The sequence below is a fragment of the Hemiscyllium ocellatum genome, chromosome 25, assembly GCF_020745735.1.
Source record: "Hemiscyllium ocellatum isolate sHemOce1 chromosome 25, sHemOce1.pat.X.cur, whole genome shotgun sequence".
In the NCBI taxonomy this organism is placed as follows: Eukaryota; Metazoa; Chordata; class Chondrichthyes; order Orectolobiformes; family Hemiscylliidae; genus Hemiscyllium; species Hemiscyllium ocellatum.
In genome coordinates, this window is record NC_083425.1 from 34,367,238 (window position 1) to 34,391,688 (window position 24,451).

Here is a 24,451-nt window from a genome sequence, read left to right on the forward strand (position 1 = left end):
AACTTTCTACCAGTAATTCATTCTTGTTTCTCTTGCTTTTATCTGGTAATTACCTTTACTGTAATTCATTACCTAGGATTAGTTGAGCGATTAAATCGACTTCTGCATTGCTACCATTCTGGCTATGCATTTTAGGAAGTAACTTGTTTTCATGGTCTAAGAGATGGTCATTCCTGTCATAATGTTCAACTAATGACTGTTATCAGGAGAACTGGTAGGGAAGATAGTAAAACAATTCTTGATTTGTGGAAAAATGCCTTTCCATGTATATGGCGAGGAATTATTTCCGGTTTAAAGTACAATTATACTGAATTAATAGTTTTTATCGGCTTGAAATTGCTTTTCATTTCAGCAATGGAAGTACATTACAACTATTTATTTCAGATCGGTTATTGGGAAGTATATGATGGATCAGCTATCAGAGAACTGGATGGATCCTTATCTGGTTCTGTGAATGGAATGGACATTACAACCGATGGTAGTTTCTTTGTTACAGGTAAGAAAAGTCTCAAGTGATGATTTGGCTGGAAATCTTAATTCTCTACAATTAGTGTGATCTGGAATTATTTATTGAAGTGCGGTCTCCTCTACTTGGGGAGACTGGACACCTCCTAGCAGAGCGCTTTAGGGAACATTTCAACTCCCCTTCCCACTCAGCCGAGGAAATGGAGGTCCTGGGCCTCCTCCTCCGCCGCTCCCTCACCACCTGACGCCTGGAGGAAGAACGTCTCATCTTCCGCCTCGGAACACTTCAACTCCAGGGCATCAATGTGGACTTCACCAATTTCCTCATTTCCCTTTCCCCCACCTCACCCCAGTTCCAAACTTCCAGCTCAGCACTGTCCCCATGACTTGTCCTATCTGCCTATCTTCCTTTCCACTCCATCCTCCTCCCTGACCTATCACCTTCATCCCACCCCCATTCACCTATTTGTATCTATGCTACTTTCACCCCACCCCCACCCTCCTCTCATTTATCTCTCCACCCTGCAGGCATTCTGCCTCTATTCCTGATGAAGGGCTTTTGCCCGAAGCGTCGATGTTCCTGCTCCTCGGATGCTACCCGAACTGCTGTGCTTTTCCAGCAGCACTCTAATCCAGAACCAAGGAGTGATGAAGACAGCATTAAACAAGGTCTCAAACAGCTTCTACAATTGCAAGAGCATTTATCAGTTTCTGGGAATGCAGCCTCGTGATAGAAAGAGGGAAGCATAGCCTTGCGCATGCGCTTACCTTCTTGGCCTTTTTTTTAATGAACGGCCCGGTAAAGTGACGGGAAGACCTGTACAGGAATGTAAAACATGTACTTTTGCAAACGGCTGTGTAACAACCCTTACCTAAAAAAATCTAGTTGTTGATGCTTGAGCTGCTTGTGTTTCTTTGTTTTTGTCAGCGTTTTCACATGTTCTTCAGTCCAGATAAATTGAATACACTTACTTCTTTGATGTAATGTTTTTGCGGGACCTTGAGATCATCTTCAGATAATCCGAAATTCGGATAATCGATATTCAGATAATCGAGGTTACTCTGTATTCTAATGAGAAATAATCTGTGTGAATGGTAATACCAAATTGAAAGGAAAAGCATCTAAAACTGTGAAGATTAATGACTGGTCAGAAGATTAGACGTATTCTTGAAACCAGCAAAAAGGACGGCAAAAACATAGCGAAGAGGGAAAATATAGAATGTATGAGAAAGCAAGCTAAAATGTAAAAATAGATAATAAAAGCTTCTTGAGCTTCAAAAGGAAAAGCATTGGACCCTTAGAGAATGAGAATGGAGAATGAATAAGAAAATGGCAGGTAGTTTGATATTTCACTTAAGAGTAGGAGAGATGAAAAGCATCCAAAGAGTTTTGGAAAATCGACAAACATAAAGAAATAAGTGGATTAGAACAATCATGATAACTAGAGCAAAGGCTAATGGCATTAAATGCTGACAGTTTGGAAAATTACAAATGTAACACCATGAGTGAATTAAGGAGGCATTCAGAAAGCAATAGGCCAGTTACTCTATCATCTGTCATTGAAAATATGCTATTCATTATGAAGGAGTTAGTAGCAGGACAGAAATTCAGAATGCAATCAACAAAGACAAAGGGAAATTATGTTTGACAAATTTTATTGGAGTTCTTCAAGTGTGTAGCAAACAGAATAGGTAGAGGAGAACCAGTAGAATATTTGGATTTTCCAAAAGGTGTTTGATAAGGTACCACAGACAAGATTACTGCAAAAGATTGGACTTCATCATATTTGGTGTCATGTATTAGCATGGGTTAGGATTAGCTGACTAACAGGAAACAGGAGAAATAAGTCACTTTCAACATGGAAAACTGTAACTAGTGGAATGCCACAGGTTTTAGTTGAACTCCCAGCTATATTACCTTTATTAATGACAAGGATATATGCTGTAGCCAAATTTACTGATAAGATAAAATAGGTAGGAAAGCAAGTTGAAAGGAGAATATGGAATTTGAAAAGTGATATAATTACATTAAGTGAATGGACAAAATATTGACAGTATTTTATGTAGTATGGAAGAACATACTAGAGAAAATAGAAAGGCAGAATATTATTCAAAAGGAAGGAGTGCGTTGTACCAAATATCTGAGTGCCCTTGTACAAGAATCTCAAAGTTTAGCAGGTAAAGCAAGTAATTAGGAAGGCAAATGGGTGGAAGATGGCACTCACGTCTTACAGCAATTGCAGAGGACATTGATCCAACCAAACTTTGAATCTTTTGTGCAGTTTATGTCTCCTCATTTAATGAGGAAAATATGATGGGATAAGTTCATAGAAATTCACTAGGCTAAATCATACCTGGATGAAAGGGTTTATTTCTAAGGAAAGGTTGACCAGATTGCCCCTATAGTCACTGTAGTTTAGAATATGAGAGGCAATCTTATTGAAACATATAAGATTCTGAGGAGCAAGGCTAAAGTAGATGTTGGGAGGATGTTTCTCCTGGTGGGGCAAGTTACAACTTAGGGCACAGTTTAAAAATAAAGGATTTCTCATTAAAAAATGGGCTGAATAAGAAGTTGTTCTCTCAAAGTGTTGTTAGTTTGTCGTATTATCTTCTGCAGAGAGAGTAGAGGCTGCATGATTGAATATATGATAAGTTGGAGTTACGCAGACTTTTCATCATCTAGTTTAGGGTTATGGTTGTAAGCAGGAAAATGGATCTAAGGGCACAGTCAGATCAGTCACAACCTTACTGAACTGCATCACAGACTGCAGAGGATAAATGATCTAATCTGCTCCTAGTTCATATGTTTTTATTATGTATAAATTGTTCATGTTTCACTTGCGTTGTGATAAACAATCTGTCCATGGATTTTCCACAATGCTTCAGGTTTGCTTCAACGTATGTAATCTTGTTTATTTTACACAAAAGCTACTTAATATCCTTACAGATAGAAATCTTTTTCATTCTATTGAACAAATTGCTTTCTGGTCTGCAATAGAACTGTTTATCAAGCTGTGTGGTATACAGCATACACATGATATCAGTTCAAACTACTTGCTATAGTAATACCAACAGCAGGAATTAATTGATAAGAGAATATCAAATTCATGTAGAAACATTATACAGAGTAAGTTCCACTGTTTTGGAATCTGTGAGGAAGAATATTTAAATGTGAGTGCTTTAGCAGCTGCACAGATCCACAAAATTTAAATAGACTATTTTCTTAAGGGACTCTCATTGCATTCAAAGAGCGACAAGGCATTTTTATATAGGTTGTTAAGAATGGATATTTTACAATATTGTTATGTTTTGGGACTGTTCCTTTTAAGTTACCAAGGAATAGTGAAGGGATTAAACTTGCTCTGAAATTTACTCGACAATAAGCTGCTGACTTGATTGTTCTCATTAAAAGTGGCTGGGGTTGAGGGAGAGAGAGCAGGGGATGGTGATGTGTCAAGTTCATTTACTTGGAAGAAGGTCCAAGATTTCAAACCAATCGGAAGTAAAACTGGGCTGCCTGATGTTAAAGTCTTAGATACAATCTTTTGCAGAATTGGGCTGACTTCAGAACCATTTAAAAATGACAGGTGGGAGCTGTTTCCTTTGCCCGGCATTGGCTGTTTTTGCTATGTAGGATAAGAGTGCAGGTAATAAGACCTCCCCCTTAACTCCAGTCTGGGATGGCTCTCTTTCAGGGATAGACATCTCATACATCTGCACAATCTATTTGTGGAGTCAGGCCAGTTTCTGCATGACTTGTGGCTTACAGCCCCTCCAAACAGTCATAACCTAAAGTCTGGCCTCGAGGATCTTATGAAAGATAAGTTTAAATAGTCCCACTCATCCATGTCCCCTATTCTACCTCTGTGGCCCTTCCTTGTCTTTTATGTCCAGAATGCACTCACTGTGCCCTTCATGCCTTCACACTAATATCATTTACTGTAGAGTTTGGACCTACCTAGCAGCAATGGGTTTTGTTATGTGTATGAGATGTTTTGCAGTTAACTTATTATTCTTTCTGGAGACATGATTTTAAACTAGTATGTGTCAGAGAGCAAGTGACTGCAGTCCTACTGGAGTGATAATGTGTGTTTGTAGTGTAAGTGTTTTACAATTAGAAAGAATAAATATTAATAGAGATTAGCTGGCCTTTGGTTTAGAAGAATCAAGAATTGGCTTTTTGTTTTGCTGAGGAAATTTCTATGCATTTGGACAGCTTTTATTTCAATTATCAGAAGACCAGCCTGGGGTTAGACTAAAAAACAGTTTCTCTTGTAGAAAGGAGTCATTCAGAATGGTTCAGAAATTGGTTACTTCAGTGGTTTGGAAATTCCAGACCAGAAATGTTTGTTTGAACCCTGAAAAAGAGTGAAGCTTACAAAGCCTAAGGCCAGTTGGGTGAACAAGCAAGGAAAAGGAAATAAGCTTTTAGGACCGGGAATTTGTGGAAACAGTTAAGTTAAATCTGTGGATGTAATAGAAAGCAGAACTTTCTCTAATCTTTGCATATTGTAAAGTAATGGTGTTAGGATAGATGGGATTTTATTTTTCTGTGTGTTTTGAAATCCTTCAAGTTTTGTTATAGAAAATAGATAGAAAATAGTTTATTTGATTCTAATTTATTTTGTGCAATAAGCTTCTGTTTTATTGTCAAAACCAAATCTATTGCATTGCATACTTGTATTTCAGTATAAGACAACTATATCACGACTATATCAGTCTGAAATCTGACTTATCCAGTAATAACATCAGTTGGATCAGAACAAAGTAACTAGGAAAAGCCTTCAATTCAGAATCTTTGTTGAAATAAAACTGCTGCTCCTACAACTCTATAAAACCTTACAGCTTAATCATCAAGATAACGTTTTCAAGGAGTTTTAGAGAAAAATTAACCGCATTAGAATGGAAGTCCTTCCAAAGATTTCTCATTAAGTATGGTTGAGGAAGTGGGTTTACCACAACAGCATTGTTCTGGAATGGCATAAAATCAACCGCACCGCCCCGTGGCCCAACATTTCAACTCCCCCTCCCACTCTGCCGAGGACATGGAGGTCCTGGGCCTCCTTCACCGCCGCTCCCTCACCACCAGACGCCTGGAGGAAGAATGCCTCATCTTCCGCCTCGGAACACTTCAACCCCAGGGCATCAATGTGGACTTCAACAGTTTCTTCATTTCCCCTTCCCCCACCTCACCCTAGGTCCAAACTTCCAGCTCAGCACTGTCCCCATGACTTGTCCGGACTTATCCTACCTACCTATCTCCTTTTCCACCTATCCACTCCACCTTCTCCTCCCTGACCTATCACCTTCATCCCCTCCCCCACTTACCAATTGTACTCTATGCTACTTTCTCCCCACCCCCACCCTCCTCTAGCTTATCTCTCCACGCTTCAGGCTCTCTGCCTTTATTCCTGATGAAGGGCTTTTGCCTGAAATGTCGATTTTACTGCTCCTTGGATGCTGCCTGAACTGCAGTGCTCTTCCAGCACCACTAATCCAGAATCTGGTTTCCAGCATCTGAAGTCATTGTTTTTACCTATAAAATTACTCACAGCAACTTCTACATTTCTGTCATATTCTATGCAGATAGGGATGTCAGAAGTTGCTGTCTATTTCAGCGGAGTAAGGATGGCTTAGTACTAATATTCTTGTCAACATCATCATCATAAAATTTGAGTGTTCTTAAAACCTAACCACCGTAATTCTGTTTTGATTCTTACAAATGGAGACCAACTTGTAATGTTTTATTTAAATTACGTTATTTTAAAATAAATAGTACATACACATTTGCACTTGATTGTCTTTCATTTTAAAGAATCCATTTGGTCATCCTTCTCCAAGAGCATAGAATATCACTGTCTGTTTAGAAGTACAAACAGATGTCATATACCCAGGCTTGTGCCTACCTGCTTTGGCACCTGCTTTGATAGATATAAAAGAACAGCCAAGATGACTCACCACTCTATTTTTAGCTTCCACCTTGTTTGAAGGCAGCTAATCCTTGCTCTGCACATTCACTGATAGCATGAATGAAAACTGAAACTCACATCCAGGGAATTCCAAATATATTTGCTACTCAGTGGCACAGTTTGGAGTTGCATTACTGTGATTATTACAATGTATGTTCTAATCTAATTATTGTACAAGCGGCATGCTGCTGAAAGAGTATTAAAGTGTCCCCTAAACAGACCAGATGGTCCAACAATGGGAAAACTTAGGTCCAAGATGAATAAGCAGTTCTACTTAGTGATGCTCAGCTAAATTACTCTAAATAATGCTCGTGTGAATCTGCTAATACAGTGTACGTTTTGTAAATTGTTATCACAGTACAAGTATAATTTTCATTCTGTATCATGTTTTGTGTTGTCATGTAAGAAGGTCTAAAGGATTACCTGACCCGAGTGAAATAAGGCAACAGGAGATAGATATATTAAATAGGCACCAATTTGGTGTGAATTCATTGAATAAATATGGGGAGCTAGTAATCACTGGGGTGTGAGTTGTAAGGAGTGTGGTTCCTTTGCAATCCCCAGTGGGCACTGCAGGGGATGTAGTACCTTATCTCCCCTTCCAATTCAATTTTGATTTAGCCCCTTCCCCCTCTAACCTCTCCCTCACCTTTAATGGTTTACATCGTCCTTACTGAGCTTTGCACATAAAGTATTCAAACTGGTAATTTCCTGGAAGGAAGAAAAAAAGCCATGGGTGATTTGTTGATAGAAAAGAAATCCGTTGAGTTGTGAGTGATAACTCTTCTGGATATAAAAGAGAAATAAGTTAACTGAAATAAAGCTCTCATTTGAAATATAGACTTGGACTCTGTTAAAACTATTTATCTCATGCCATAAGATCCGCAGGTATTGGGACAGAGTAGTGAATCCCTTGACAGAGATCTTGGGTACGGAGATTAGATTGGATCCAGTGACTCTACTTTGGGGCTTTACAGACTTTCCCTCCCTGAATGTGCACAGGATTAGATTAGATTAGATTAGATTACTTACAGTGTGGAAACAGGCCCTTCGGCCCAACAAGTCCACACCGACCCGCAACCCACCCATACCCCAACATATACCCCTTACCTAACACTACGGGCAATTTAGCATGGCAAATTCACCTGATCCGCACATCTTTGGACTGTGGGAGGAAACCGGAGCACCCGGAGGAAACCCACGCAGACACGGGGAGAACGTGCAAACTCCACACAGTCAGTCGCCTGAGGCGGGAATTGAACCCAGGTCCCTGGCGCTGTGAGGCAGCAGTGCTAACCACTGTGCCACCGTGCCGCCCTTTAAGGAAACTATTTTCCATTCTCTCCTTTTGTGCAAGGCAAAATATTCTAATGAATTGGGCAGCTGAAGGCCCTCCAGGACTTTCAAACTTGCACAGGTTAATCATGGGAATATATCCCCCTCGACTTCCTTTACAAATATGGTGTACCAAAAACTGAATTATTCTATAAAACATGGCAGCCCTTTTTGAACTGTATCGACACAACTATTTCAGCCATATTGTCCAGGGCTGTGGTAGTGGTTCTGGCTGGTCCGGGGGCCCCGGGGAGGAGGAATCCTGTATAAATACAGGTTTCATTATGACTTGATGTAAATCTGTTTTGAGCATGTAATTAGTTATTTAATTATTTTGTTGTTTATCGCTAGTAATGTATGATATCCTATTTTATGTTTTGGTTGTTTGTAGGATCAGTAGTTAGTTAGTTGGGTTTTTCACTTTTTTTTGTTTATCGTCTCAGTTATTATTTAATATTCTTTTTCTTATTTATTTAATCTTATATTGGTGTTTATACTTGCTTGTATTACTTTTGTAATTTTGTAAAACAAATCTTCAAATACATCTGCTAGTGTATAATAATGCTGGCAGAGGATGGTTGAGCCAAAATGTAAAGTTTTGATGTACGATTACCCATCCTGTTTTCTGAAAGTGAGCTTCATGAACAGTGTAGTAACTATGTGGACCTAAGTGATTTCTTTACCAAAGAGGAAACAGTATGTGGTAGAAGTAGGATAAGAAGCAAGATTTTATTCTTAGAATTTGACCCTGATAATTTGAACATTGTTAAATTGTATCCATTAAAGTTAATAATAATATGATTTATTGGCTGTTTATGAAGTGTGGTCAGACTTTGATAAATTTTAGAGAAAATGAGGATAGTACTTCAAAAAGCATAAGTAATAGGAATCTATAGTCTGTACAATGAGGGAATTTCCAACTGAAATTTCTGTAATTGCCTTGGCAATTAAGCTATTGGATGGACTAAAAGTATCAAGTATGAACAGACTTCTACTTTTGATGAGAGTTAGATTTGGCAAATGTTGGAAGCATTTTTTAAAAAAGTCCTAAGAAAACATTCCTTTCCAGTATTGTTTCATAGTACAAAGGTGGCGATCAGTGATATCATAGAAAATGGACACAACATTAACAAATTCTTGAGGCCATCTAGATACAAATCACATGCAACAGTATGAAAAGAGAGCTGTAATTAAGAATAATAAGGACAAGAATGTATTATTTTAATTCTGAGAAGTGGAACAATATTTGGGATTTACAGTAAGACTATGAACCCTGATCAAGCTCAGAGTGTAGCCATTCAAAGCTTCAGGTATGATTCGAAGGACCATTATACCATGAACTGTTCCATGTGGTATAATAGAGCACTTGAACTTAAACATGAAACAGAAGATTTGGAGGAAGAAGATTGAGATATGGATCAAACAGAAAGCATTGTATTGGTCACAAGAATTTCACCTCATTGATTGCAGAGACTTACAATTGTGTAGTTTTAAACAGTGCATACACATTTCAATGTGTGGAATAGACTGGCTAAATTGCTATCAAGTCTAGGTAATAAGAATCACGACAAAGCTAAAGAATTTAAGAGTTCCACCCGTTTCAGATTTGGGAATGATATCTTGTTAAATAGTCATAATCAATGTAAAAATTACATTGACAATTTGCTTATCTGTCCGCCAAAGGAATAAAAAAGTTTAATAAAGGATGGGAGAGTCCAATAAGCTCATAGTGATAAGTGGTAGATGTGAGAATTGTAAGAAATACTGAACAGCACCATCCAAGCCATTAATAAGTCTGTCCTTTCCAAGAGATTTCAATGAGGTAGTAGCCATAGATTTAAAGGCATGAAATGAAGAAATGTTACATATTGTGGATTTGGCAGCCATATTTTGTCAGTTAATAATACATAACAAAGGTAAGAAAATAATCATAGATATGGTAATGAAAATGTGGCTAAAATTGGACTTGGACCACTGGCAAAATTTCTCACTGATAGTGGAGGGAATTTGGTATAACAAAATAGTGATGTGGGTGAATGTGAACATAATAGTTATAAATATAACAGCAGAATACACTGGGTATATAAAGGAACTGTGGAACAATTGATGAAATGATTCATGAATTTTGAGCAGAAAAGCCAAAGTGTAAATTATCACCTGCAGTAATGTAGGCTAGTCAAGCTAAGAATTCATTGCAATCAGTTAAAGGATATAGTTCTTATCAGTTACTTTTTAGTAGGAATCCTACAGTTCCATTAATAACAATAATGCTCATTCATTCTCCCCCCACTGACTCCCCCAGTTTAAGAAGGGGCTACAATTAGTTCTACTTTGTTTTTGGAACATTTGCATGCATTGCATGCAGGCAGAAAGATTAAATTAAAGCCAAAGTTTCAGAATGACTTCCGTGAGTCTTAAGGAATAAAGTAAGGCCTTTAGAAATCAGTTGCAATCATGGAGACATACTTTACTGTTTGAGAAATAGGCTTAAAGAACGAAGAGGCCCTTGCAAGTTATTAATAAAGATGGAGTAATAAATGTATAGTGGTGGAACCAAATTGTTTGTGTAAACTTTTCAAGGTAGTTTGCAATGGATTAGAAATTTCTTTAGGAAAGATCATGAAGGGTTTATATAAAAAACAAGAAGCTGGGTAACCCTCATACCCCAATATTACACACCTGTGAAGAATAAACTGCCATAACTGACAGTATGTCTGTTAATGCACAAATCAGTTATGTTGATCAATGTAAGGCCATTGGTTTCAAAGGGCAATTCCCAAAAGTTGGTACTAAGTTCAAGTATTTACTATAATGACTACTCAATGGATAATTGAGAGTATTATGAGTACAGCGGGGAAGCCACTAGAAAATATAAAAACTTAAATGTATAGGAAGATGGGCAAGAGGATGAATTACCACAAGGGAAGGTAAGAAAATGTAGTATAAGCTCACAAAATGGGTCTGGGAGTGCATATGCCCCTAGAACTAGATCACACACTATTAAAAGGAATCATATTCGGAGAAAGGAGGTTAAACAGGAACAATCCAGATAGGAGGTCAAATGTATAGGTCAAAATGAGGAATACCATTAGGAGCAGAACTCCATTTTATCAGGAAGCCTTGGTGTCCATGAACAAACTGGAATGCAAGTTAATGAAAGATGCCAAACAACAAGAATTACAAAGTTGGAGTGAATTGGGGTTTACAGAGAAGTGCTGAATAGAGGTCAACCAGCCCAAAGCTTAGGTGAAATGCATGGAAAAGGTGTTTTCTGATGGGGCTTATAAGGTTAAAGCAAAGCTAGTGATACAATATTTTAAACAAGAACCAAGGAACAAAAGTATAATAGATTCACTGATGGCAGGAAAAGTAAGTTTGAAAATGTTCTTGGCTGTGTTAGCAACAAATGCTTCAGAGCATATGTCAATTGATATTGAAGCTGCATTTCTGTAGGGAACTCATCTCAAGAGCAAAGTAATTCCTCCTGTTCAAAGAACCCTCATTCCACTTGCAGTGTCTACATTCTGGAAGTTAAATCTCTATATGGCCTAAATGATAGCCCTAGACATTTTCGTTCAAGTAGGGGGAGCTTTCAGGAATTTTTACGATGCACATAGATGATTTTTATGGGGTATGAGCAGTGAATTTGAAGCTTTCTCAGAAACGGACTTAAAGCAGAACTCAAAATTGGAAGTCAGGCGCCTGGATCCTTTAAATACTTTGGGTTGAAAATCAGACAGAATGGAAGCTGATACCTTGTACGTTGACTTATTTTTAAGAAAGGGAATCTCATCAGCCAAAGATCTGAAATGAAGCCCAAGGCTAAGTGGAACAAGAAAGTCAATGGTTGATAAATTAATTAAGGGTTATTTGTGTGAAAATTGATTGCATAAATATGGGGAGCTAGAATTCAGATGTGTTTTGTAGAGTATGTTTAACTGAAATAAAGTTCTCGCTACAAGTATGGATCATGACTCTGTTGAAAAACATTTGGCTTCTAATGTATAGAATCTTATATACTTCAATTTTGTTTTGTAAATCAGGAGGTGAAGATAAATTGATTAAATTTTGGGGATACAATGAAGGTGAAGTTACACATATTGGAATAGGTCACAGTGGAACTATCAACCGTATTAAGATCTCTCCATCCGCGAAACACATTATCAGTGTGAGTTCAGATGGAGCTATTCTGCGATGGAAATATCCTTATGCAAACTAATCTACAGCACACTTTGTTGACATACAACAGTATTGCTTTAGAATTTCACCTTTAGCTTAAAGGTTCAGGCAGTCAGTGATGAATTTTGATGATATCTGCTTTGAATTTCATAAAAATACACCTCCGTAATGTCCATACTGTTCTTATGTTTCTCAAGTACCCCCTTGAGGAATTAATCAAATTTCTGTGCCTTTATTTCTTGAATTTGAATTTAAGTAATTTAGGAGAAATTCTGTTCCCCAAAGGTGTAAGTATAAAAGACTTGAAGATTGAATATATTAAATATTTTATGGTTTTGTGCAAATTGAAGTTAAATTAATGTATCTACTTTCATAATTTTTAATTGTGCACTACTATAAAAATTGTTTTTCATGCTGTTATGCATTATCTTTTTAGTACCATTTTTACATGTTTCTATTTCAATGTACTTTTGATATTGAATGATTCATGGTTTTTAATTACATTGTAACTTTACATGAGAAATAAATTTGACAGCATTGCATCTAGTTCTCTTCAAAGAATAACATTTTTTAAACTGAGTTGTATACTGGTGGAAAAGGTTTTCCTGCATACTAATTGTAATAAAAGCTAAAACAGTTTTAAAGAAGGGGCTTATGACTTTCTTACATATGGTGCAGAAAGGAATATATCCTTGCAGAGTTATTGCTTTCTTACAGCCTCCATGGGGAATGGAGCAAAGATTTGAAGAAAACAGCTAATAAACTAATTTCAAATGGAGTACAGTATCAGGCTGCATTGATTTGTGACCTGCAGATCTCCATTACCTAAAATGATTTTGTTCATTCTCTTGAACCTCTTATCCAAGGTGAACCGGATAGACACATAATTCGAGATGGATCAATTGTACAAGCACTCAAAAATAACAAGATAGCAACATGCAAGGATGGGAAAAGAAATATAAAAGATCAGTTGCAAGAATTGGAATCCATATATAACGTCAAAATTGTAACTTATAGTGCATTGTCATTTTCCCACAGTAAATAATGTCAGATGTTTAATCAATAAACATCTTTGGGCAATTCATGGCCCAAAGCCAGGTCCCCACATCAATTACTGAATCTTCTGAGAAAGTACCTTAACATTTATTACTTGCACTGAACAGTTTGAAGTTTACTTCTTAAAGAATGTAGTGGTTACTTAGCTTGTGAGGGCACACCAACATTTCTCATTTAGAAATGTCTCTTTTAGAAATTTCATGATGTGGAGGTGCCAGTGTTGGAATGGGGTGAACAAAGTTAAAAATCACACAACCACCAGGTTATAGTCCATCAGGCTTATTTGAAAGCACTAGCTTTTGGAGCGCTAGACAGCTGCCTTATGAAGGAGCAGCACGTCGAAAGCTAGTGCTTTCAAATAAACCTGTTGGACTATAACCTGGTGTTGTGTGATTTTTAACTCAGAAATTTCAGACAGTGCATAACATTTCAGTAAGGACTAACAGAAATTGTCTGTTTTTTAAAGAGCCACTGAAAGAAATACCCATAATGAACCCAGGAATTTTAGGCTAATTCATATTATGGCAAGTACTGAACAGTGTAAATGATTTAAAAATCTTTGTATTTACTTGATTTTTAATGTTTTAGCATATGCTAAAGGAATAGGAATGATAAAAGCAAGGAAAAACTCTCTTGGTTGTCTTAAATGAACATCATTGACCTTTTGAATGTGAAATTTTTATCTGTCAAGTGTAAGATCAGTTTTGATACGTATACTTATTAGAGCCCTCGCTACTTTGTTTTTATTTTTGTATTATACTTTTGTCAATTTATTTTGGAGTTGTGAACTAGGAACGTGAGCTAAAGATGCCTTTGGAGTCTGGGTCACAGCTTGAACTAAAAGGAGAAAACAGACCAAACAAGATTTTGTTTATTTGTGAGATTAGGCCTAGAAGTTAATTGCAGGATGGTTCATGATCAAAAGTTTCTGTAGACACTTTGTCACCAAGGAAGAGCATTCTGTTTAAACAGACAGCAGACGTTGGCTATTAACAAGGTTGATACCTGGGAATTGGTTCCAGCAAGTCTGGAAAAGACCTTATGCTTAAGCAGATGGCAGATGTTGAATGATAATTGGAACCTCTAGAGGAGATGGTCAGTCTGTTAGAGAGTGGTCACAGTTTGAATTATATTTTGGACTGTATTTCTGTGAGAAGAAATCTGATTGTTGATGCTAAAGCACGAAGATTTGAAAACTTCCTACCTCACCTCTAATGAGCAAGTCAATAGAAACTCAATAGAAAATAGAGTTATAAACATTGGTGCAGTTACCTAAGTAGGAGAAAGTGAGGACTGCAGATGCTGGGGATCAGAGTCAAGAGTGTGGTGCTGGAAAAACACAGCTGGTCAGACAGCATCCGAGGAGCAGCAGAATTGATGTTTCGGGCATAAGCCCTTCATCAAGAATCAGTACAGTATAATATTGGGACTCTTAAATTCCTGCAGTATGTTTTGTGTTCTCTTGTAAGAATATGATATTCTTTAGTGGGAAATAGTACAATTTTATGCGGAAAAAAACTTTGAAGAAGCTATTGTAAAATCTATTTTACATTAGTATACATTATTGTAAAAGTTGAAAGGTCATGAGAGCATTATGTAGCAGCACTATCTTTTCCATTTTTCTTTCCATTCCTCAGCATGTGTTTTTACTGCCTTTATCTAAGTGATCTGTAAATATGACCCTGAATGACACCTTCAGAAAATCAACCTAGAAACCATCATCTATGCCTATGGGACAACACACCATGAAAAGTACTGAAATAATCTGGCCAGCTTTGTTGTTTTTTTATTTTATTTGTCCCTTAGCTGTTTGTTTTGTCTGTCATTCTTTTGTGTGAATGGGGCTGGAATCAAAAAAATTGGGTTTTACTACATCACATTGCTGTTTAGTTTTGCTCTACTGAAGTTATTGTGTTGTTAATAAAAGACTGAGTCTCTTGTTTAAGATGCAAACCAGTGTCTGGTATTGATTATTTACAGTCTGAGATTTATTATCCTTTAGGAACCATTGAGGTTAATTTTGAGAGTCTTTAAAGGTTTTAATTTTACTGTGTTACAAATACAGATGTGGAAAGGCTGATTCAATTTGGCTCTCTGTTGCAGTATTATAATAACAAACATAAAGTACAGTTGATGCTTTTCGTATTCTCAAAGTATTTTAATTCTTTTGCACCCTTTGAAAAATGTACACTTTTTAAATGTCTGATATAGTATTATTGAGCTGTGATTTCCATAGCTGACACATCATTCTGACTTTAACTATATTTGCATTCCTTCATTGTCACTGGGTCAAAACCCTGGAACTTCTTTCCGAAAAGCTTTGTAGGTGTTCCCACATCTAAAAGACTGCAGTGGTTCAAGAAAACAACTTAAACTATAAGGAATTGGCATGGGCATTAAATGCAGGTGTAACCAAATATGCCCACATTCTAGTAACAAGTTTTCAAAAAAAGACTATCCCATAACCTTAGAGTATTTCACATGTTCGTGTCACTTCTTTATCACATTTATTTATTGAATTCAATCCAAAGGTAGTGTAATGAAGTAATAGTTAATAAGAACAAAAATGACCATTCATATTGTTTTAAAGGATCTTAGGATTATTGGGGCATACTTAAGTTTTAATTGTCAGATGCTCAGACTTAGATGGGCTGTTTTTATCAAGAGACATCTTGTCACAAGAAAAGTTCTGATTTATTTCAGTAATTGCTGAGGTGGAGTTTAATTTAGCAACATGGTCAGCATTCTATGATATTTCAATGGTGTGAGAGCATAGTTTAAGTTTCAATGATTAAATTCATCATTTCACAAATGGGACAAGAAACTGTGGTTCCAGGGCTTCCTTATTAATTCATATGAATTGAGTGTAAATGAAAAAGTTGTAAAGAAGACATTCATATAATGAGCAAAAATATTTTTGTTACTTGCTTAATAAACAATATGCAATCAGGTCTGTTGGTGAATTTGTTAATAGGCAAGGCAACAAGGGCACCTAAATTGCAATTCTAATGAGGGAATTTGTCACCGGATCAAAACCCTGGAACTTCTTTCCGAAAAGCTTTGTAGGTGTTCCCACATCTAAAAGACTGCAGTGGTTCAAGGAAACAGCTTACACTCTAAGGAACTTCTGACCTATAAAGCCAATTACTACAGAAATCTGTTACCAGTGAGAATGTTTCAGTTCATTAGTTCAACCAGTGACAAAACTCTAGTAGTTTGGGAGCACTATAAGAACTTGAATGTCTCTTTGCTTCATTTATACAGGAGCACTGGTATTTGACTTGGGAGAAATGTCAAATGAAATACGAAGGTCTGATTAGCACAACTAAATACGGGTAATTTGTTTTTCTGACTCAGTCTGGGACTAATTTTAGTCTTCCAGTAAGGGAATCAAATAAAAAGCCTTTCCATTGTCTATTGAGCAGCTCACACTGTAGATGTGAGTCTTCACAAAAAGTAACTATGGACAGAGCCATATAGTGGCATGAATGATATGGGCTATAGTGAGAAATCTGGAAGAATCGCATGAGAACTCAATGTTGGGAGCAACCAAGTTCCAGGTTTCAAGACAAGATTCTTGCTTGCAAGCTGTGAGATGCTAGTTAATGGGAACATTACTTGTTAATAGCTTCATTATTACTGCATATCACCTCATTAATATTTACCTTCCTATTCTGTACCACCAAAACCAGACTTTGACAGTTCCCAACATGAATGTCTGAGCAAATACCTGGCAACTCCAGTTCCAGTGTTCTTTCCCTTTTGTCTTGTGTGTGCACCCCTCTATCCCTACTTAGCTCGCTGTTTTCACCTCCAGGTTGCTATCTTGGACATCCAACAACAATTTCTCAGGGTATGCTTGAGGACAGCAGTCACATGTATTGCTGTTCCACAAAAGCTGGCATCCCACACCTGCCAGCCTCTTAATTGCACCTCTCCGATCAATTTCAGGACATTTCTGCACTTCAGGGTTGCAGCTCGGGGTGCACCAACAACTAGAGTTGTAATGCTGCTGCAAGGAAACTTTGTGTGCAGGGACAGCACACAGTGCACTGACATATCAGGGCTAGTCATTTGCTATGTTAGTGCACACGCACTTTAACATCCCTGCGTTGCCTTTCCTCGCTTTTTTGTGCTTTTCCCCTTCAGTCAAAGATACCAGGCTCATAGTACTCAGTCTTACCTTTCTTTTTTAACACCAGCACAAAGCCCATAAGCATGTCAAGGTTGACAGCAGTTCTCAGTCACAGGGAGACAGTCTCCAATCAGGGGGTCCCAGCACTATAAGTCAGAGGCAGCCTCCAACACCAGTGCAGAGAATGATTGAAGAGGATTAGCATCAAACACTGTAGGGGCAAGGTAGGTAATTAATGAGGTGAATTTAGGATGATATGGCAAGAAATTTCACTGAGCGTCATAGAAAGAAACTCAATGAAATTGGATAAAATTGACACTTAGTCAAAATATGAAAGATTCAGCCCTAAGATTTTGTGGCTTGGTTTAATACAGAGCAGGTCATGGTTGTAGATTCCTTTGACTATTGAAACTTAACAAAAAACTGACAGTATAATAATGTTGAGATTTAGACACCACATTCTGATAGTAATATGCAATATTTTATACACAAACAAGCAGGATTCCTTGATACACGGTTAATTAGTAAAGAATGCCCTCATCTGATAACCTCCTCATAGCCAATCTTCATATGTGATATCTTGTGGAGTAAGTTTTATGAGGAGAATTTCAGAGCTTTGATTAATAGGAATACATATTAAACATTCAAATGAATATGTCCAATTCCTAGTGTTGCGAAACCATGTATCTTCTAGCATACTGGAACACTGATACAAAGTCTGTCTTGATTGTGAGAGGCAGTTATGAACTATTCAGCTCTCTTTAGTACTTACTTGTACTTATTCAGAAAACACAATGAATATTTAACGGGATTTCAGTACAACCTGTAATTTGCAACATTTACTGACTCATAAATAACGATGCTGCAGCAAAGAAAATTAAGTGCTGGTGAAAAACCGCTGCAAGAATTGAAGAAGAAATATTAAGCATTCAACCTGAGATTTTGAATACAGCTGGCTTCTTTATTGCTGACATGATACATGAATAGTTGAAAACCAGCTTTGCTCACACAAAATAATTGTAACATAACTCATTATCCCTTTTATAAAGCAATCAAAATATATAGATCACAGCATGTAAGTCAATCCAGGTAACCCTTTTTTTTCCATGCAAACATTAATGTTTAGGTCTTTACCTGCTGTATAAATTAACAACTCCCTGTGCCCCTCCCATTTTCAAACTAATAAATTCGTGTTTAGGGCTATGCTCATATTAGCATCAATTTTTCAGCTCTGAAATACATGCTAAATGTTATACTCACCTTATAAGCTAGTGTGTAGGACTAAGTGGGCACTTTTGGCCATATTGCCAAGAAGATGTGTATTAGATAAAGCCACCCCCATACTGAACAGACTGTGCATGATGACCAGTGAACAAGAATTAGTCCTTTTGCAAACAGCATGAAATGTAAATCTGGTTCCAAGCTATAATTTGTGACATTTACTGGCTTGTAAATAACTTTGCTGCATCAAGGAAATGAAGTGCTAGGGAAAAGCTGATGCAAGAATGAAAGAAGAAAGAATCCATTGTGGAGAAGACACCCAAGTTCAAATGTGCAATGAGACTAGGGCTACGCCCTAGTCCAATCTTATGAAGCCTACATCATATTTATTCATTCTTCGTTCCATGCAGGAAGTTTCAGCATGATTCTATCTCTGGTCTCAGTCCATCACAATCTCTTTGTCCAGAGGTAAAAACAATGACTGCAGATGCTGGAAACCAGATTCTGGATTAGTGGTGCTGGAAGAGCACAGCAGTTCAGGCAGCATCCGAGGAGCAGCGAAATCGACGTTTTGGGCTTTGTTCCTGATGAAGGGCTTTTGCCCGAAACGTCGATTTCGCTGCTCCTCGGATGCTGCCTGAACTGCTGTGCTCTTCCAGCACCACTAATCCAGAATCTCTTACTTGCTCTTAAAGATTCTCATTGAATGTGCTTCACCACATTTTATCTGGCTTTTTCCACCTGGTGGTGTCCATGCTGCTACCACTTGTAAGGTGAAATCTGAGTCCTGTATGTCTCAGTTATCTTTCTGTTCCACACATGTCTCCCTCCTTTCTCCTGTATTGTAGCACTGGTGATATAGTCAATCTGTGTGTCGACCAGGATCTTATATAGACAACATTGGTGAAAGACATCCAACTTACATTGCACCTTTGGTGTTCTCTTCCATGTGTCTCATGCATAGATTGTATTTGGTACTACTATGAACATCACAGCTCCATGGTGTGATGATGCTGTGGCTTTAAGACATTATTTTGTCCTGTTTTTGTATAAAAGAGGGAGATTGAAGATAAGCAGTCTTTGAGAAGATAAACGGCTTGTGAAGCCTTGGGTTTTTGTTTGATAGCTGAAACAATAGAAGCAACCTGAATGGCTGTGGTCAAGCTCCTACCCACAGAACCAGGGGTTTTTAATTTTAGTTTCTCAGCAGCAGTTGCTGTTGGGATCTTGAAGAAGTGGAAGATATTTTTCCCTCTCTCAATTGTAGTCAAGAAGCTGGGGTTTCTCTTCCTGGGCTGCTGGAGAGACTAATCTGTTTTCTGAATTTGCCTTTTGCTAAGTGTTTATGGGATATTACTACGGCATTTGTTGATCAGTAATAGTTACTGTATCTATTATTCTGTAAGTTTTCCAATAAGATTAAGTTATTCCAAGTTCTTCTTTCTTTTGTTTTATTTTAATTACGGTGTTTGAATAAATTGTGTTTTGCTTAACGTCGAGTAATTTGAACAATTGAATTGCATCTGGAACACAGCACCTGACTTTTACCTTTAAAATAAGAGAGGGTTAACGTTTAGGCTACCTTTGAAATATATTTTGAGGGGGTTGAGTCAATAGCTGCTAATTGAGACCATCAGTGGCTGACAATGGGATTGGTGTGGTAGCAGCCCATGTGATGACAAGGTCTGATGTGTGGGGCTTGGGGTAAAGCATGGGAGAAGGTGCTGATAAAGGGCTTTTGCCTAAAATGTCGATTCTCCTGCTACTCGGATGCTGCCTAACCTGCTGTGCTTTTCCAGCACCACACTCTCTACTCTAATCTCCAGCATCTGTAGTCCTCTCTTTCACATGGGAGAAGGTGTTCAGGCTCTACCCAATAATGAGTCACCAAGGCTGAAGAGACCCCAAATGACTATCTAACCATTGGAATATCTGGACCAAAATCTTCTCTTGTGTATTGGCTATTAACATATCATTTAAGTACAGTATATGCTTTCTAACTAAGGTTTTGTCCAGAAATCAAGTTACAGTTACACTTTCATAAATCACAAGTGGGCAAGGTTGTTGCAGGCCTGGGAAAAATAGAAACAGCCTTATACTGTATCTACCCATTCATGCACTTGACTGAACACTGACTGATGATGACTCAAGCTGTTTAAGAAGTATTATGAAGTACATTTGCCACTGTCAACAGCCATCTCTCTGATGAACACAAGAGCAAGTAACTCATCCAAAGGCAGTATTTTTTTTCATATTTCCAAAAGCATTCATCTGAAAATAATTCAAGAATGTTTCCTCTGAGGGGCTACTTTTGGACAGATTCCTGTGACACATAGGCTATACCTAAAGAAATAATTTTGTGAATAATTTTATGTACAATTATCTTTGAAATCTAATGTGCATTTAACAAACCTTGTTTTTGTTGTCTTCTAGTGTTAGTCATAGCCATAGAAGATAGGCACAGGAGTAGGCTGTTTGACCCCTCAACCGTGCTCCATCATCAATATCATAGTTGGTCATCAGATGCAGTACCCTATTCCTATCCTCCCCCTATATCCCTGATCCTTTTACCCACAAGAGCTATATCCACGCGCTTCTTGAGAATACTTCATGTGTTGGCCTCAACTACTTTCTGTGGCGGTGGATTCCACAGTGCTGTTTTCCTTAACGCTAAATTACCACACTCTAACTCAATTAATAAGTAGCATGGGTTCCATCAACTTCAAAATTTCAAACAGGTTGATTTGACAGATAGTTTGCAGGTACAGAGCAACTGATGTAAGCATTCTTACTCTGACATGCTACTGCTTGGAACACTCGTGGCTGCTGGTCATGTAGTGGCAACTTGGTCCTTAGCTCATTAGTATGCAAAGCTCATAAAGCATGAACACAACACAACATTTTTGGCTCAGTTACTAATGGGTTGTTCTGAAGAATGTACATTCTGAGTGTGATTAATGAAAGACAGATGATTCATAATCTGTCTCTCCTATTTTCAGATGTTGATGAGTCTTCTGTACATGTGCAGCATTTTCTATTTTTATTTCTTATTGATAGCTATACATTGACATTTACTGGAAATGGTTATATGTGACTGTTGATGAGGGAATGATCAAACTCAGTTGTGAGGTCTCCCATATCCTGTTGAAACACACTGTGAACAATCATCCTCTGGCCAAGGTTCAGAAAGCAAGTAATACTTGCAAACACATACCGCAGTAAGAGTGCAACGCTTGTATTAGAGGAGGGTTAAGAGGAAATAACACACAAAAAAGTGACTGGACCAGTTTTATCCATTTTAGTTTACACTAAATGTTATTAGGAATATTAGGACCCCTGCTTTAAGTTCATAAAGACAAAGATGCTGTATGTTATTTTGGTTGGATATCTTCATATGAAGAGAATGATAATATTCATGTGATCGATGCTTGAACAGCATCTAAAATTTAATCATTCAGTTTTTGTTATCCAAGTATACTATAAGTTAGCACAAGCAGGAATAATTGAGGCTGTCTTCTTTCAGTGGAAAATGTGTTTAATGTCATTTTTATTCATGATGTATGTTGTCAAGTACATTCTTCAGTATCGGAAGCAGTTTTAATAAGTAGTTTTTATGTGTTTTCAAAATAGAATCATGACAAACGTGATTTTTGAGATCTATCTCAATGAGTGGAGTGGAATAATCTGTTACAATGTCTCTATGCTTGTGCCATTCTAAGTATTTCTTGCCAATGAGTAACATGATGACCAATTTTCGTTCGTACTCAAGATTAAATGATTATTTAATGAGAACGAAACAGAGTTATCAGCAGATAGTCATTACCCTAAGGTGTTTCAATGATCTTGTCATTTGAATTGTGAATGTTAATTCAACTTCCTGAGAATCACATTCAGCAACTGCTGTCAGTGAGATTTTGCTGATAGGACTGTAGTACTATACATTTTTTAAAAATGAGAAAATAAGTAAAAGATAACGCTACAATCTGAATAACATGGCTCTCTTCTTTTTTCCATTCCTTACTTACCACAAAAAAATTAAAAGGATGTACTGGCCAATTCAATGAGTGTTTCACTGTTTAAGTGCTTTGACTATAAAATACACAGGCACAGCATCTTCTTAACAGAGAACCAGTCCAAGTAAAATAATTAAAATGCTCTGACTTTCATGCCACATGCAATCAGTATTCACACAGAAACATGCAAGTTACTAAGTGGGAGGGCAGACTAAGTAATTTTTATCGTCCACTCGTACAGTTAGAAATATAAAAACTGTCAATCAGAAACAAAAGCAGAAGTCGCTGCAAAAGCTCAGCAGGTCTGGCAACTCTGCGGAAAGGTTGCCGGACCCAAAACATTAACTCTGACTTCTCTTCACGGATGCTGCCAAACCTGCTGAGCTTTTCCAGCAATGTCCGTTCGTGTTACAATCAGAAGTTTACACGGTTTGTATACTGCTGACTTGGGTGGTTACAGGCCGAGGTTGATGATCCCTCTGAATTCAGGATCACGTTGTTTCAAATCTTTTGACAGACAATCTGTCTCTGTCGTTGAGTCAGAAGTTGCTGAGTTAGAATTCCAAAACCCTACATCTGTCATACAGCTCTCAAATTTGCAGGTTGAGTAGAAAGTGAAATCGAGAATGAAAAAAAGAGTATGCCCTTTAGCATCTCAGCTGGCCTGGTGAAACAAAGATTCGGAAACACAAGGAGAGTTTGTTGGTTCCAGCTGACCAGTTCCCAAATATGGTTATGGCCAGTGGGATTCTAGGTCCATGGTTTACCTTTTCAGATTATGACTAAATTCTTCATTGACCAGCATTAATCGTCTGAGACCAGTTCACTCAATGCTTGCTTTTCAACCAATTGAATAGCCAGATGATTTTTTAATGAACCAATCAGAAAATAGCTCCTCTGTCAGATGACACCTTCATCTCTGGCAGGCTTTTATTGACAGATTGATTCAATATGAATGGATTTGTAATACATTAGGTAATCATTCAAATGTTAACCATCTTAAAAAATGCTGTTTCAAGTCATTAAAATGTGGCTTCTATCTTTTTTAAAGCCTATTTATTGGCTGAAAACAGCCATTTTTTGATTCATAACCTGGCTTTATTATAATATGTTTCAATAAATTGTCAGAAGTTCTGCAATGAAACAATTCTAAAGAGAAGTCCTCTACCTTAGCTCATGTTCAATATACTTCCAAAAACCATAGATTTCTTTTGATTGTGTACAACAAAAAAGCCACAGTTTTCATCTTTAGGTATGTTACAAATTGGTAAAAGTTATTTGTAACATGTTATTTGAATTTAGCACAGAGAGATATCAAATGTCTCGTAATTTTATCTGAAACTCATTCAGTGGGATTTTCCCATTTTTGTACTATTAAGCATGAAAATGAGCATTGACAAAGGGCTTCTATAATTCATTGCAGCATAATAATCATATTGAATCATAGACTGAAGTTTCTGCGCTGAAAGAGCTTGCATTGCAAAGATAATTACAATGGTGGTAATACTGTTCATAAAAGGAGCATATCCTTCCCGGAAAGGCGAGATCAGAGATCCCTTTGTTCAAACTATTTCCATTTAAGCTAATGATTTATCTGTTCCAAGGAGAACCTTTTTATGCCACTAGTTGTTGCAGCAAAAATAATTAGAAGTTTTGTGATGCAATTCTGTAGCCTCTTCCATTTTCACCTCTTCGATTCATTTTTTTTTGTATGTTTATCCTTTCATTTGTCATCTTGCAACACTTAAATGAGGCATTGTAAATGACCTCACCTGAAAGCTATTTGCCAGTTGCCACACATGGTGCTGACCCTAATCTCTACATCAGCACCTCTTTGCTCAACTTCCCATGGCACCTAATTTTCTCACACTGTCAAAAATCCAGTTGAGGGTGCACAGAATTTTCCTTCAATAAACACTGGGATGACTAAAGGCTTGGCTCCATTAGAAACTCCATTTCTTATCCAATAAATCTCTCTCTCTCTTTGTCTGACTGAACCAAGCCGTTCTCAATCTAAGTATCCTATTTAACCCTGAGATGAGCTTCTCACTCCATCATCAATATTGCCTTCTGCA

The 24,451-nt window shown here is 37.4% G+C and overlaps 1 protein-coding gene across 1 annotated transcript in view; it reads left to right on the forward strand.

Moving 5' to 3' along the window:
- cfap52 (cilia and flagella associated protein 52) overlaps positions 1-11,991 on the forward strand; it is a 92,582-nt gene extending 80,591 nt beyond the window's left edge. The window contains exons 13-14 of the mRNA XM_060844551.1: positions 385-496; positions 11,816-11,991. Of these exons, the coding sequence (XP_060700534.1) occupies positions 385-496; positions 11,816-11,991 (288 nt within the window). The remainder of the gene's footprint in view (positions 1-384; positions 497-11,815) is intronic.
- The last annotated feature ends 12,460 nt before the right edge of the window (positions 11,992-24,451 follow it).